Below are 12,638 nucleotides of genomic sequence, written 5' to 3'. Positions count from 1 at the left end.
GCTACCGATGGCTGATGGCTGATGGCTGATGGCTGATGGAGGGGAGGGGGCCACTTGATAAGATCTCATATTACATGCGATTTATGGCTTAAGCGAAAGGCGCTCTCATTGTCGGTGAGAACATTGGCCAGTGGCGCTGCGGCACCGGATCTCTTGTGGAGTCGCCGAGTCTTGTCTCCTGCGGGAAACCATATGGCAACTTTTGCATGAGGTTGCTGCTAATAAGGCCATTCATTCATCATTCATTGTGTGTTGTGTTGCGTTGCGTTGCGGCTTCGGTTTGAGCTGCTCTTCAACGTTTCTATGATGAGTCTATAAGCAGCCCTAAACCCATAGAAAGACTCATCATCATATTATCAAATGCTTTGTTCATATATAAGTTGTTCACACGTGAGTCATCATTAGTTAATTCTCTTCGAGAAAAACCCCCATATCTTGCTTCCCCTCGGTAAGCTATCAAGGATTCTGAGGTGAGTTTGTGATACACACCATCATTAGCACAGCCAGCAGCTTGATCAAGACACCGATGTATTCTTACAAAGAGCTTCGAACTTCTCACAATACCAAGTACCTATCAATACAAGAAACAGTCCTCTTCAATCTTTCCTCTCTACAACTGCGGTTGCTCTTCCTTATCACCTCCGTGACGATGCCCCGTCTTGAGATGAAAGTAAGAGTCAAGAACCACTCAGCCAACCCAACTGTATTCTGTCCCAAATAGGTGTATCCGATTCCTTGGATTGTAGCCCCGCCTCTTCCTCTGCTCCCCTCTTACGGCTCCTCGCTTTAGGCCATTAACTTATACCGAGTCTCCATAATCACCACGAACCTCAGTGACGGGGTCACACAAATGGTAACACCATGATAAAGCTTTTCTCGCCCTGCTTTACTCGACACTGATCAAGAACAACATCGAAAACAGAAATGTCGCTTCACGTGCACTCCATGCCTTTAAAATAGACCAAATCTCAGTGGTAAAGTATCCTCTCCTTTCTTGCACGACTTGATCAATCTCACAGCGCATTATGAATTACCGTGACAATGACCCTGGACACGAATTCACCCGATATCTATACTCTCTTCTCCGAATGTATCGCCCATTTTGATGCAGTTGACAGTGGCATAAGACACCAACCCGCCAAAGTCAAGCAGTCCTTGCCGTCGCGAGAAGATATCTCAAAAGCCCGCCAAGACTTTTATAGATGGGGTATAAGTTATGGAGCTAATCGTCACCCAACATATACGATATCCTTGGACTGCAAGTTTCGTAACCAAGCTTATACTAGATCGACAATTCTGTCACAGCTTAGGCATCTGCTCGAGGACCTGGAATCTTGTGGGTAGTACTGTTGACTCAAGACCAACAATACTGACTTAATCATGCAGTTCAGAAGATATGTGATGGGTTGAGTCTACAGGGTGACGCCAGGTATATATTTGGGAGAGTTGAAACTGTAGTAGCTGACTTGATACGATTTCTCGGTCACCTACCAAAGGAACTGTGGCTTGAGCCTGCGAATTGAGAACTCCATTCATCCATACAAACATATGCATATATACGTGGAAAGGGCTCAAAGTACCTAAGCTCCCTAAGACAAACTAAAGCTAGACGTTTTCATAACTTCCGAGCCCCAGAGTCGTGTTCGTGCTTCCATACGTGCGCCCGGTTTATCACTTCGACTTCACCTAGGTAGTCAGATGGATGGATATACTGACAATCAAGTACCTCAAACGCCGCCAGACATGCCATCTTGCACTATTTCAGCCATTCTCTAGGTGCTCTGTTTATTCTCATGCCAGCCATTGAGCCCCTCGTCACCACTTTGTCTGGCTAACGGAGAGTAAATCTGAGATACGTAGTTGATGCCATAAACGCTTGATCTATATCTATCTTGGGGCAACACTTAACTAACTGATAACCACTCTCTAAAAGTCATTGCTGTTACTTCGTGGGTAGTCATAGACTCGTAATGTTGATACATGCAAGAGCCTCCTCTCCCGGCTCGTTATTCTCCTTTATACCTCTGCCCTGGATTTATCATGTCATGAATTATTTCTATAGCGCGATATTGTGTATGTGGCAGCACGCTTCATGCTGCTTGTCTGCCCTGTGGGCTTCCACGATAACCTCCTCTGCCATGTCGGCCACGGTACCAAGGGGATCGTCCTCGTCGACCACCGCGGCCACCACGACGTGGGGTGGAACTGATGGGGTTTTCTCTGGGTTCCGAGATTTCATTGTTGCCGTGCTTGAGACCGTCCGTGGTGTTTGTGCCTGTAGTCACCCCATCTTCGCCTTGTGGATCTTTATCATTTGATGATGGCAATGTCGCGCTTCGACCTGGCATGGTCGGTTCCACTATTTGTTGAGCGCTTTGCTTGTTGAAGCATCGATCGATGGTGCTATCTCGGACCTTCGCTGTCTGAGAAACTGAAGACACCGCTTGGTTATTCTCGGTGGCAACAGGAATTTGGGATCCTGCACTCGCCTTCATAGGAGGCAGTGTAACTCGACGATGCTTCCTACTTTAGTTACAAGGACCATGATACATTTTACTCAACACTTACTGGAGACACCTGCTTCCCTGTCGACGAGAGGGGGAGCTCGTTGTCCACGTCGGCTCCGTCAGAGCCCCGAGATGCTTGAGATGGTTCGCTCTTCGACTGAGCACGACGAGAATAGTACGGCAGCTTGTATTCAAAAGTTTGACTCTCTGCCACGTCTCCTTCCTTAGTCACCCCTTCAGCCTCATCTCCACATTTGACCAAAGCTTGGAGAGTCAGCGGAGTACAGCAACTTGGTACTTTGTGCTTACGCTCCGAGACTTTTGCTTCGTCAAATTCTTTCGCTTGTTTGCTTTTAAGAGCACGGTCAACGGCTGCCATAAATGCTCTCTTTTTCTCTCTGGAGTCCGTGGTTTGCGTTGTAGTGTCACCGCTACTCGTAATGGGTCGACCCTCCTATGGCCGGCCAGTCACGGCTGTCGTCTTCAAGGTCTTCTCATCTTGTTCGGCAACCTCGTCAGACCACTGTCGGCTCGTTTGTGAGCTCACATTTATCAATCCATCTTGAGTGATGGAGCTGGTCGATGCCTCGGAGGTCCCGGTCTCCATGGATTTCACGATCTTGGCCAACCTGCGAGGGGTAAATGTAGCGGCAACAGGATTCAACCGGGTTCCCTGCAAGTAAGGGTTAGAATCACCAAAGACTATTTATCTTCGGCTGAAACTACCTCTTGCTTGCGACCTTGGGTAACGAGAGCATCCTCTGCGCTAGCTCTGGCTTCGGATGACTTTGGTTGTTCGTTGGTTGCTGTTGTCGGCTTGTTGACTTTTGATAGTTCGGTTCTGGTCTGTTCTGAGGATAGGTCGTTAACAAATCCTGCTTGGCCAGTCGAGGCATCAGCGTCTTCCTCCTTTGTTCGCACAAAGACCTGCTTTGACCAAAGATCGGCGTATCTCCCACCAGCCACGATCAATTCGTCGTGGTTCCCCTGCTCAAGTATCTCGCCATTTTCAACTACAATAATCCGGTCTGCGTTCATAATCGTTGAAAGACGGTGGCTTTGTGGATTAGCGTAATCTGAAAGGCACTGACAAGGTATAAACTTACGCGACGATGAACGTAGTTCGGCCCTGGCACAGCCTCTTGAAAGATATCTGAATCTGTTGCTCTGTATCCGTATCAACCGCACTGGTGGCTTCATCGAGCAGAACAATGTCCGGCTTCTTCAACATTGCTCGAGCAATTGCAATTCGCTGAAGCTCACCGCCAGACAGTTTCCTATTTAAGTCAGCCTAGAATTATATAGTGATATTCAAGGTTCACTTACACGCCGCGCTCTCCAACCCGTGTCTTGTATCCTGTCGAGGTTAGCAATTGTTTGATAGGTATCTCAGGGCTGTTCCCATACCATGAGTGAAGCCTTTGATCTTATCATGAATGCAAGCGGCATGGCATGCTTCAAACACTTCCTCATCGGTCGCGGTTATCCTTCCATATCGTACATTGTTCATAATCGTGTCGTCAAACAGAATTGGATTCTGAGGAACGACTCCAATTCGATCGCGAAGGCTAGTTGTTTGTGTTAGTGCTAAGTGTCAAGTGTTTAAGTGCCCATTGGTTCTGATAAGGTCTTACCTGAACAGATCAACATCCCGAATGTCTTGACCATCAATGCAAATACGGCCATCGCCCACATCGTAAAACCGATCAAGGAGTTTGATGAGTGTGGATTTTCCTGCTCCCGTAGCGCCCACGAAAGCGACTGTCTGGCCAGCAGGAACGTGGAAGCTGACATCCTTGATGATACCCTTCTTCTTGTCGTAACTAAAAGAAACCCGCTCAAACTCAACCTCCCCAGCTACGAACTTCAACGGTCTAGCCCCCTTCTGGTTTTCAACTGATGGCTGGGTTCTCATGATGTCCAGCAGGCGCTCGGCATCGATGAAATCATCACTTACATTCTTTCCCAACTTCGCAAAAAACTGAAGCGGTGATGTCAATTGCGCCCAATACATCAAAAGCATTGCAAACTGTCCAGGTGTTGCGTGGCCTGCTCTGATACGGTAGACTGCCAGAAATGCGCTCGCAAGAAGACCAGATGTCAGGACCAGGGTTTGAAATCCGATTGAGATATACCACCCAAGCACATATTGCTGCTCTCTAAGCCAACGATTTGTGACTGCATTGGCGTGCCGATTGTCTTCGTAACCGATCTGATTGAATGCACTAACTGTCTGCCACCCAAGGAAGCCAGACTGGCGCACATAGTGTTCTTCATATAGTGCATTGACACGGTTTCGACTTGCAGCTTTGGAGTTAGCAACAAGTCTGCTAGCAATAAGAAGGAAAAATACACCGGTAGCCACGGTAATAAGTCCTTCGTAGGGCCCAAAGGTGATTGAAAGGTAGACAATAGCCACTCCCATATCAATGAGCATGGGCACGGCATAGAGCAAGACGTTCTCAATAACATTAGAAACCGCACTGCCTCCATAGATCGCCATCATCATGTCTGATGAGCTTTTTGAGTCGTGGAAGTCTGCTGAAAGATGCATCATGTGCGAGTAGGCTGCTCGTGTCAATGCGTCGTGGGAATAGTACTTAACAGGAACCCAGAGCCACTGACGAACTAGCTCGATACCCGACTCAGAAGCGGCTAAGCGGAGGGCAGCAAATACAAGAACTGAGATCCACGGATTGCTGTTGCCGGAACCATTCAGGCTGTCCATGATAATGCCTGTCTGGCGGGGGATGAGTAGGTGAAGAGCATTGGATGCAAACAGGCATAGGCACACGGCCGCAGCACGAAGTTGCAGGCCAACATTACCGACAGGCCAGACGTATGGGAAAAGAATCTTGTTATGAGTTAGCGCAATGACCTCACACGGTCATTAGCAGTGGTATCAGTTGGGGGGCTCAGTTGGTGAATAAGTGCAAGCATTCTTTACTTACCTTGAAGCCTTTGGCGTACTCAAACCAGTTTCCACCTTCCTCGAGCCTCTTCTTCATAGCCTCTTTGGCCTCTCTCTCTCTGCGTTCCCAACTATACTCCGGGGCCTCTTCTTCTTCTTCTTCTTCTTCCTCGGCCTGGAGTGTCGACCCATACCCAGATTCCTGACTGGTCGGACTATCAGGTGACGTAGTTGTAACTTTGGGCAACAATGGTTCCTGCTCTTCATCGTATTTCGATTTTGCAGGAAAGCCAACAGCGAACAAACTAGCGAGTGATATGAAAGACAAGCAACGAATGCTGATGCTAACGCTTGCAAGGATACTGAAGACATCGAACGGGGAGAACAGTCCCAAAATAGCAGACAGTACAGCGATTGCAATATCAAAAGACAGGCCAAGCAACCAAGACCCGATGAAAGGATAGAAGGGGCCCTCGTCAGTGTCGAGGCAGCGACTCAGTTGGATTCCGAACGCCAGAATGCAAGCCAGATGCCCAATGATGATATGATCCTCTGTTGGCCAGCTCTGTGAGAGGATTGCCTGGGCACCAAGCAGCAACAACTGAGTAGTGTATGTCAGGATGCACAGGAGGTAGAAGACGAGTGTCAACCGTCGGCTGGGACACTTCTTCTTTCGCTCATCTTTGCCAGAAGAGTGTACTGTACAGGCTGAAACGAGTGAGGCGAAGAAAAAGTAGATGAAAACGAGAGCTGGGTACAAGTAGTACAGGAATACCAAGGCGGTTTTCGCGGGTGAGTTGGCCGCCATAGTGACTAAGTTTGGATCGAGCATTTGCATCGATGGGGAGGATGAATCTCTGAAGATTCCAGATAAAGTCGACTGGACCAATGAGTGAGATTTCAATTAAGTGGTGAAGCTGGCAACCTGAAAGCAAGATAAGGTAGCAGAAAGCGGCCAAGAAAGAGTGTATGAAGTATCCTTGGGGATAGCGAATGACAAGAAACGGGGAAAAGGGCAACCTCTCGATCCGCCGTAACAACGATTGCACTCACCGGTCGTAACCGGGATGTAATACTGATAACGGGAACCGGCGTTGAAGAGGAATTTGAGGACGTAGAAGTTCAGTTTAAGGCCAAGAGTTGAGGATCACAAAATGCGGTGGAACGTAACAAACGGGATCTCTCCTGCGTGTTTGCGTTCGCACTGGGCTGCTTCTTTCTTTCCTAGAGTTACCTAAACAAGGTACGAGCAATCAGGCAAGTCAGCTGCTTCAGGTTGTGATTACCAAAATGTCTTGGTCTGTCTGATATGCGGGAAGGTGCGATGCGCGGTCGGATGTTCCAGGTTGGCCTGTCCCGTCCCGTCTGTACCTAGGTGGCTCAAGTAGTACAAGACACTTTAACCTCAGGTGAGGTGAGGTAGTCGTCAGCGGTGAAAAAGTCTTCTTTCTCACGCGCTCATCCAAACGTCGGTAAGTCTGAAGCGAGATCCGTCCAATTCTTTCGGTGACAACGTGCGATGAAGCATGTATTTCCAATGCTTTCCTTGCAATCAATTGAGTCACGAGGACACAATGGTGATGTCTGCTTTCCACAAGGGAATGTGGATAGGTAGGCGCTTTCCCTCTGGCGAGCTTGGCGATTTTTACTTCGCCTAAAGACTCCCCCGACTAATGCGCTTGTTATTGAAGCCCGGCCTCGAGAAAAACTTCAAAGCGGCATCTAGCAGCACTGGTGCCTCGATATTTAATGAAAAGGCCCAGCGGATGTTTATTGATGGGGCGTCGGGGAATTTTCTTGCCCTGAGGCAGTGAATACCTTATATGATGATGCCTGTCAGAGTCTCTGCTAAATTTGGGAAGTCGCGGGCAACTCCAACTCGATTTCTCGCGGAACTGAGAAGCTTTTCGAATGCCGACTTGCAAGTAAAGAATATGAAAGAAGGAACCCTAGCGTTTGCAGAATCATCCAGCTTGAAATATAATCAGGGCAAAGTTCGATGTGGCTCAACTTCTCAAAGGGGCATACTTCCTTCACTTGCGACAAGGGTACATTAGTCGTTACGAAGCTATCCTTATGGGCCATACCCACTCCAGTCTGGCCATCTTCACCGGTTCGTGCGCCTTGCAAAGGCTGATTGGTGTATAGCCAGTCCTCAACGACTTGGGATCGCCTCGTGGAATGGGACCCCTGGTTCACGGCCGGCAGCGATGTTACAAGGAAACGTGATGCTGTCACCGCTGAATTACCGACCGCTGGGGAGATCTTCAAGAACCTGCATTCCCCCCTGCTGCAGCCCCAGCCCCAGTCCTAGCCGAGGCTCAACCCAGACTCAAGATACTCTACAACAACTTGGCCATATGTCTGCGGACTTTTCTAGAGCCTCCTGCCAACTCATACCGCCGGACTCGAGCTCAAACAGTTGCGCACTCTTATCAAGCCGTATCATTGCCGTAACATCTTGCTTTCTCCAGAGCTGTGCGATTATACTACGAGACCTCAAATATCGAACTATGCTTTGTCCGTGTCGAGCCAGGCCAAATCAAAACAGATAGATCTGAAATTGCAACACTGATCCCTGAAAGTCCGTTCGTCATTTCAGGTACCTCAGGAAGGGGGACATGGATTTCATTTTGTTCATTCGACTTGTTCAAACTTGGCGTTGAGTATTTTCCATCAGCCCAGTTTCTTCAACCCTGCTCTCCAACCAGATTGACACGAATCACCTCATTCAATACCATGACGTGCAAGTTCACGGTGGCGATTGAGAATTGGCCCATCAACTTAGTGGGTCACTCCAATGCCATCACCACATTCGGCATGCTCTAATGCAGACGTTCGATTAGCTGCAGGGGAAACATGAGATCTGGATCACCCCACACTCTTCGATCTGGAACAACGGTGATCCACCTCGCATGTAGGCATTTGACACGCTCACAATGTTCTGATGTGTGAAAACTCCAGCGAAGCCCGGAACTTAGTGGGTCACGTCTGCATCACCTAATAGCCACTGCTTCATTTAACATGAGTTCAGCAAGCAATGGATATACTACAACGTTTTATGCTGAAGGAAGGAGAGTGCCTACAGCCATTGAGCTTTGAAAACATGAGAAGATAAACACGACGAGCAGATCACAGCCAGCTGGTTCGGTTGATAGGATCTCACCCCTCTTTGCATTTCAATAAATTAACAGTTGATCTCGACTTCTGGATTGGTGGATAATATAAAAAGATACTGGCTAACCTCCCTTGATGCAGAACGCTCGCAACATGTCACCCCCAAGCCAAAACGCCTTCACCCATGATCGTATGTACAGAATAGCTTTTTCCTCCGTCGCTTTCGAAAGTCTCAACCAAGCTACATGATCGCAATACCCAAGGCAGAGGTACAGGATCATAGCCTCGTTACTAAAATCCCCACGAAGGATTCCAACTGATACCATCCACATGCTGGGGTGGAGGCCCCATACCGGCATATATCTCGGATTCGGGATGATGCAGTGGTGCTATGCTGGTGAGCGGTTGACTCTGCATCTGGATTGACCCTTTGCGATAAGGGTTCATTGGCATCTCGAAGAGTTCCTCTCCAACCTCTGATGATGAAGCATGGCCTGTTTGGAAAGGCTGTGACCAGGCTGGCGAGACTCCTTCAAACTCTGGAGTAGGCACACCCAGGGATTCAGTGGGGCTGGTGCCGCTATTGCATGAACCTCGACGATATGGGGTCATGGGGTCATTGTCGGGCTGGAAGGCTGATGAGCAAGAAAGCAGGCCATCAACTGTCTTCTTGGCTTCATTGGCGATATATTTTTGAATCAGTACACAGTTGCAGTCTGTGTGTTGCAATAGTTGCGTTTTCAGGTGATATATCTCAGCTGTCAATGAGTCGAAGCATGAGGAAAGATACCGGTTCTGGTCTTCCATGGCTTGTTCCTGGGAAGCAAGGGCGGATGCTTCGTCTCGTTTCCGAAGACGACACTTGGTCGCGGCTATCCTGTTGCGTTCAAGAATACGTCGACGTCGAGGGTCTTTGGGAAGGTCGTCCTCATCAAGCTCAATCTCCTGATGAAACTTCCCTGACTCCTTGGCTCCTCCTTTGGGCTTGCGGCCTCGCTTCTTCTGCTTTGGAGAACTGGGCACAGCTCCCGTGCCACTATCTTCTTTGGGGGTGACGAAGCTTAACTGGGACGGTTTTCGGTTTCGAGCCCGGCGGGTAGGCCTCTGCTCGAGCTCGCTACTTGGCAATGTAGGCAAAAAAGGAAAGGGCCCACTAGGTGCATTGGATGCCGGGTTATACTGGAATGGTGCTTGCATGAAGCCGAGTGCCAGTTCTTGTGGGTGAGGGGAACTACCTATGGCCTCTTCAAAGAAGGAGGGGTCTTGAACTTGAGCAGGGACAGGCTGGTATCCCATGGTTCCTCGACTTGTGGGCGATGGTGTTCTAGTATAATATGGAGAAGGGGTCATAATACACCCTGGTGATGGGGTTGCGGTCATGATGTTCATGGGATTTCCAAATGGAGGTTCCATGTGGTGAGGATAAGAGTGTATAAAGGCAGCCATTGGAGTCTTGCAGTCTGTCCTGTCGAACAGATTACAGTATATTCTTATATCGGGTTGCTCGGCAAAGTAAGATAGAAACGCCAAAGGTCGAAGTAGAAGTTGAACGGTTGGTCAGCCCTTGGTCAATTGGATTTAGCTGCTGATACAGCAAGACAGAGAACAATACTGTGTTTTCCGTATTGACATAAAGAGATCAAAGAGGAGGAGAACAAGCGAATAACGACTGAAAGACGGGGGGTTCACTCAATATATGATAAGTATGATCGGAACGTCTTTACTCTAGGTCTTACGAAACAGTACGTTGTACTCAACAGTCCTCCAGGGAACCAGGTCCATCAAATATGCACGGCAGCTCTCTCACCCCAGTGCAGCCACATTATACCAGCACACCTGATTAGTGCTGAAGCAGAGGGCGGCATAGTCCAGGCAAGGCCGTGAGGGGAAAATAGACTTTCGATCAAAGTGGGAGAGCTTTAGACAACGCCTGCCACTGCTTCTGCGGCGTGCCGGGGCCAGCAACAAGCCCCTCAAGCCCTTAGATATCTTCCATCTTATTGGCCCGGACTCCTCTCGGATGATAATCTTAGTCCGTGTCTACTCAGAGATGCCGAGTTCTGCATCAGCTTCCTACAGGTCCGCAGAATGTGCATTGACTTGGACGCCCTCGTGTAATAACACATCAATCAAGTCTCAAGGCTAACGGGGGACACAGGTCGTGATATGCCCAAGACTCCGCCATCCGTCTCGTTTCGTCCTGAATTCCATGGGCTTCGAACAAAGCACGGAGGTGTGCAAACCGTTGTACCTGGAAGCAGGCACGGTGGCGTTTGAATTCCCATACTCCTGGAAGAGATGCTAGCATTTCCTTCAGACGAGACTCGGCCAGGTCTCAATAGTTTCGGCCACCATCAGAAGCCACATCATCTGCATATTCTGGACCTGGCAAACCCAATCCAAAATGAAAGGGAAAATATCAGAGGTTCAACTCTTGATGTGGCAATACCTCTTCCCCAGCTGGTGTGGCACTTATCAAAATGAGAGGAAACGGTGAATTCCGAGGGTTGTTCTAACCTCTGTTTAAAGAAGCGGCAGCCCAGCGTCGTAAGCCAATTGCTGGGCATGATTGATCTAGACTCAATCACGCCAACAGGCCTAAAAGACGATCGCTGCTTATGCAATACTTTCATGGCGATGGTCGAAGGATGCTACATTGCATGGCAAGCCGACAGCGGCCGAGCCCAAGCGGCCTGGATGTTGGGTCACAACAACTCGGCCGAAGACTCACGAACGAAAGCAACACTGCATCGGAAAGAAAGCTTGATCCTTGGCAAGCTACATGGACCCCAGGCCCGGCCCATGTCTTCCTGCATCCGAGATGGGCAAACTTTGGGGCTAGACAAGGGACTAAGCTCAAGCGAAACTGGTCAAGAACTTCAATGCTAGCAGGATATGAACATATCTTTTTAGTTCATCCTGAGCAACGAACCAGTAGGTGAGATGATCAACAAGCTTTCCAACGGCAGCGATGAACTAAGGCATCAGATTCAAGGTCGGTTAGGACCTGTTCGGCATGGCGCAGAATAAGCCTGTGGCTCAGTTACGCAAAGTGATTGATGTGAGACTTGATGAAGTACTCCGTATCTGCGGGGTTGATTATCGTCAAGCTGATGGAGTCTACGATGGTCGAATGTCCACCAGGTGCGGGTGTATAAACAATCGAATACCAATCGACAGCATAATTTGGCCCCTGATACAACTGCCGTTGCTTGGGCGTATCTTCAAGGGCTGTACTCAGTACTGCCGATCCTGATAACTGACTGCTTCGGTGCGTTGGAGCCTCGATGCCAGATTTATGGGTGGCTAGTGATCCTGGATTTCGATAAGCTCACTTCCGAATCGATCATGAATGTACTTGGGCAGTTCAATACGGCACTGGCGCCACCGTCCATCTAGCAGCAAGGTGCATGCATAACGAGGATCAAGGTTGATCGTTGGTGGCGCTTTTGGCGCTTTTGAGTCGAGGCCTTGCGTCGCCAGTGAGCCACAGAATTCAAGGTTTGCCGAGTTCCTGGAAACTGGGCAACCGTTGAACCTCTGCTGCAGCCCCTTGATCCCCGTTTCACTTTATCGACAGAGCGTTGAATGGCTCTCTTCACGCCTTACGAGGCTTTGAAGCTCGGACACTCGGCACCTTGATGCGTGGCGGCAGAACTTTACATACAGGAATGGAACAGTCAAGACAAAGATGTTAGGTCTCGAGGATAAGCGATTGAATGCGCTCAAGATGCCACTCGTTCGTTTCCTGGTGGCTCTTGCATTTCAGGTAGCCACAAGTCAAGATGGGCTGACCACACCCATATTTTACGAAGTAAGCGAGTGCAACATCATCAAGCTTTCCCCATTGAAGGAACGAAGTTCTCCTCGAAATGGTCTCCTTCTGCCTTGGTTTGCTAAGGCACAGCTCTGCAGTTTCTGTTTCCTGCGCTACCTACTGTTCTATACTGTACATGCAATGCCAGACCTTGTCGGTAAGTACTTTCCACTGAGATGAAGCATTCATAATAGGCTAACCGGGCTCCTGGCTCAAAGCCCACTTCGTGTTCCCGGATCGACAGGCGCCCGCAAAGATTTCTATCCTCTTTCGGGAATAGACAGAT

At 49.0% G+C, this 12,638-nt stretch overlaps 2 protein-coding genes across 2 annotated transcripts; both read right to left on the bottom strand.

Annotated features, from left to right (window-relative positions):
* Nucleotides 1–2,090: 2,090 nt before the first annotated feature.
* Nucleotides 2,091–6,226, bottom strand: FPRO_08233 (uncharacterized protein; the record flags this gene model as incomplete). Its single annotated transcript, XM_031221878.1, has 10 exons — nt 2,091–2,519; nt 2,569–2,771; nt 2,817–2,961; nt 3,055–3,180; nt 3,234–3,564; nt 3,614–3,784; nt 3,834–3,864; nt 3,915–4,075; nt 4,142–5,361; nt 5,459–6,226. 10 exons carry the CDS (start codon nt 6,224–6,226, stop codon nt 2,091–2,093), a joined length of 3,585 nt encoding a protein of 1,194 aa, XP_031087393.1.
* A 2,600-nt stretch (nt 6,227–8,826) lies between these two features.
* Nucleotides 8,827–9,981, bottom strand: FPRO_08232 (uncharacterized protein; the record flags this gene model as incomplete). The annotated part of the gene is made up of 1 exon (XM_031221877.1): nt 8,827–9,981. The coding sequence occupies one exon, from the start codon at nt 9,979–9,981 to the stop codon at nt 8,827–8,829; it is 1,155 nt and encodes a 384-aa protein (XP_031087392.1).
* Between the last annotated feature and the right edge of the window lie 2,657 nt (nt 9,982–12,638).

This window comes from Fusarium proliferatum (assembly GCF_900067095.1).
Source record: "Fusarium proliferatum ET1 genome assembly, contig: FPRO_scaffold011, whole genome shotgun sequence".
Taxonomy (NCBI): Eukaryota; Fungi; Ascomycota; class Sordariomycetes; order Hypocreales; family Nectriaceae; genus Fusarium; species Fusarium proliferatum.
The sequence above is the reverse complement of the archived record's forward strand: the minus strand, read 5'-3'. Positions and strand labels throughout refer to the sequence as shown.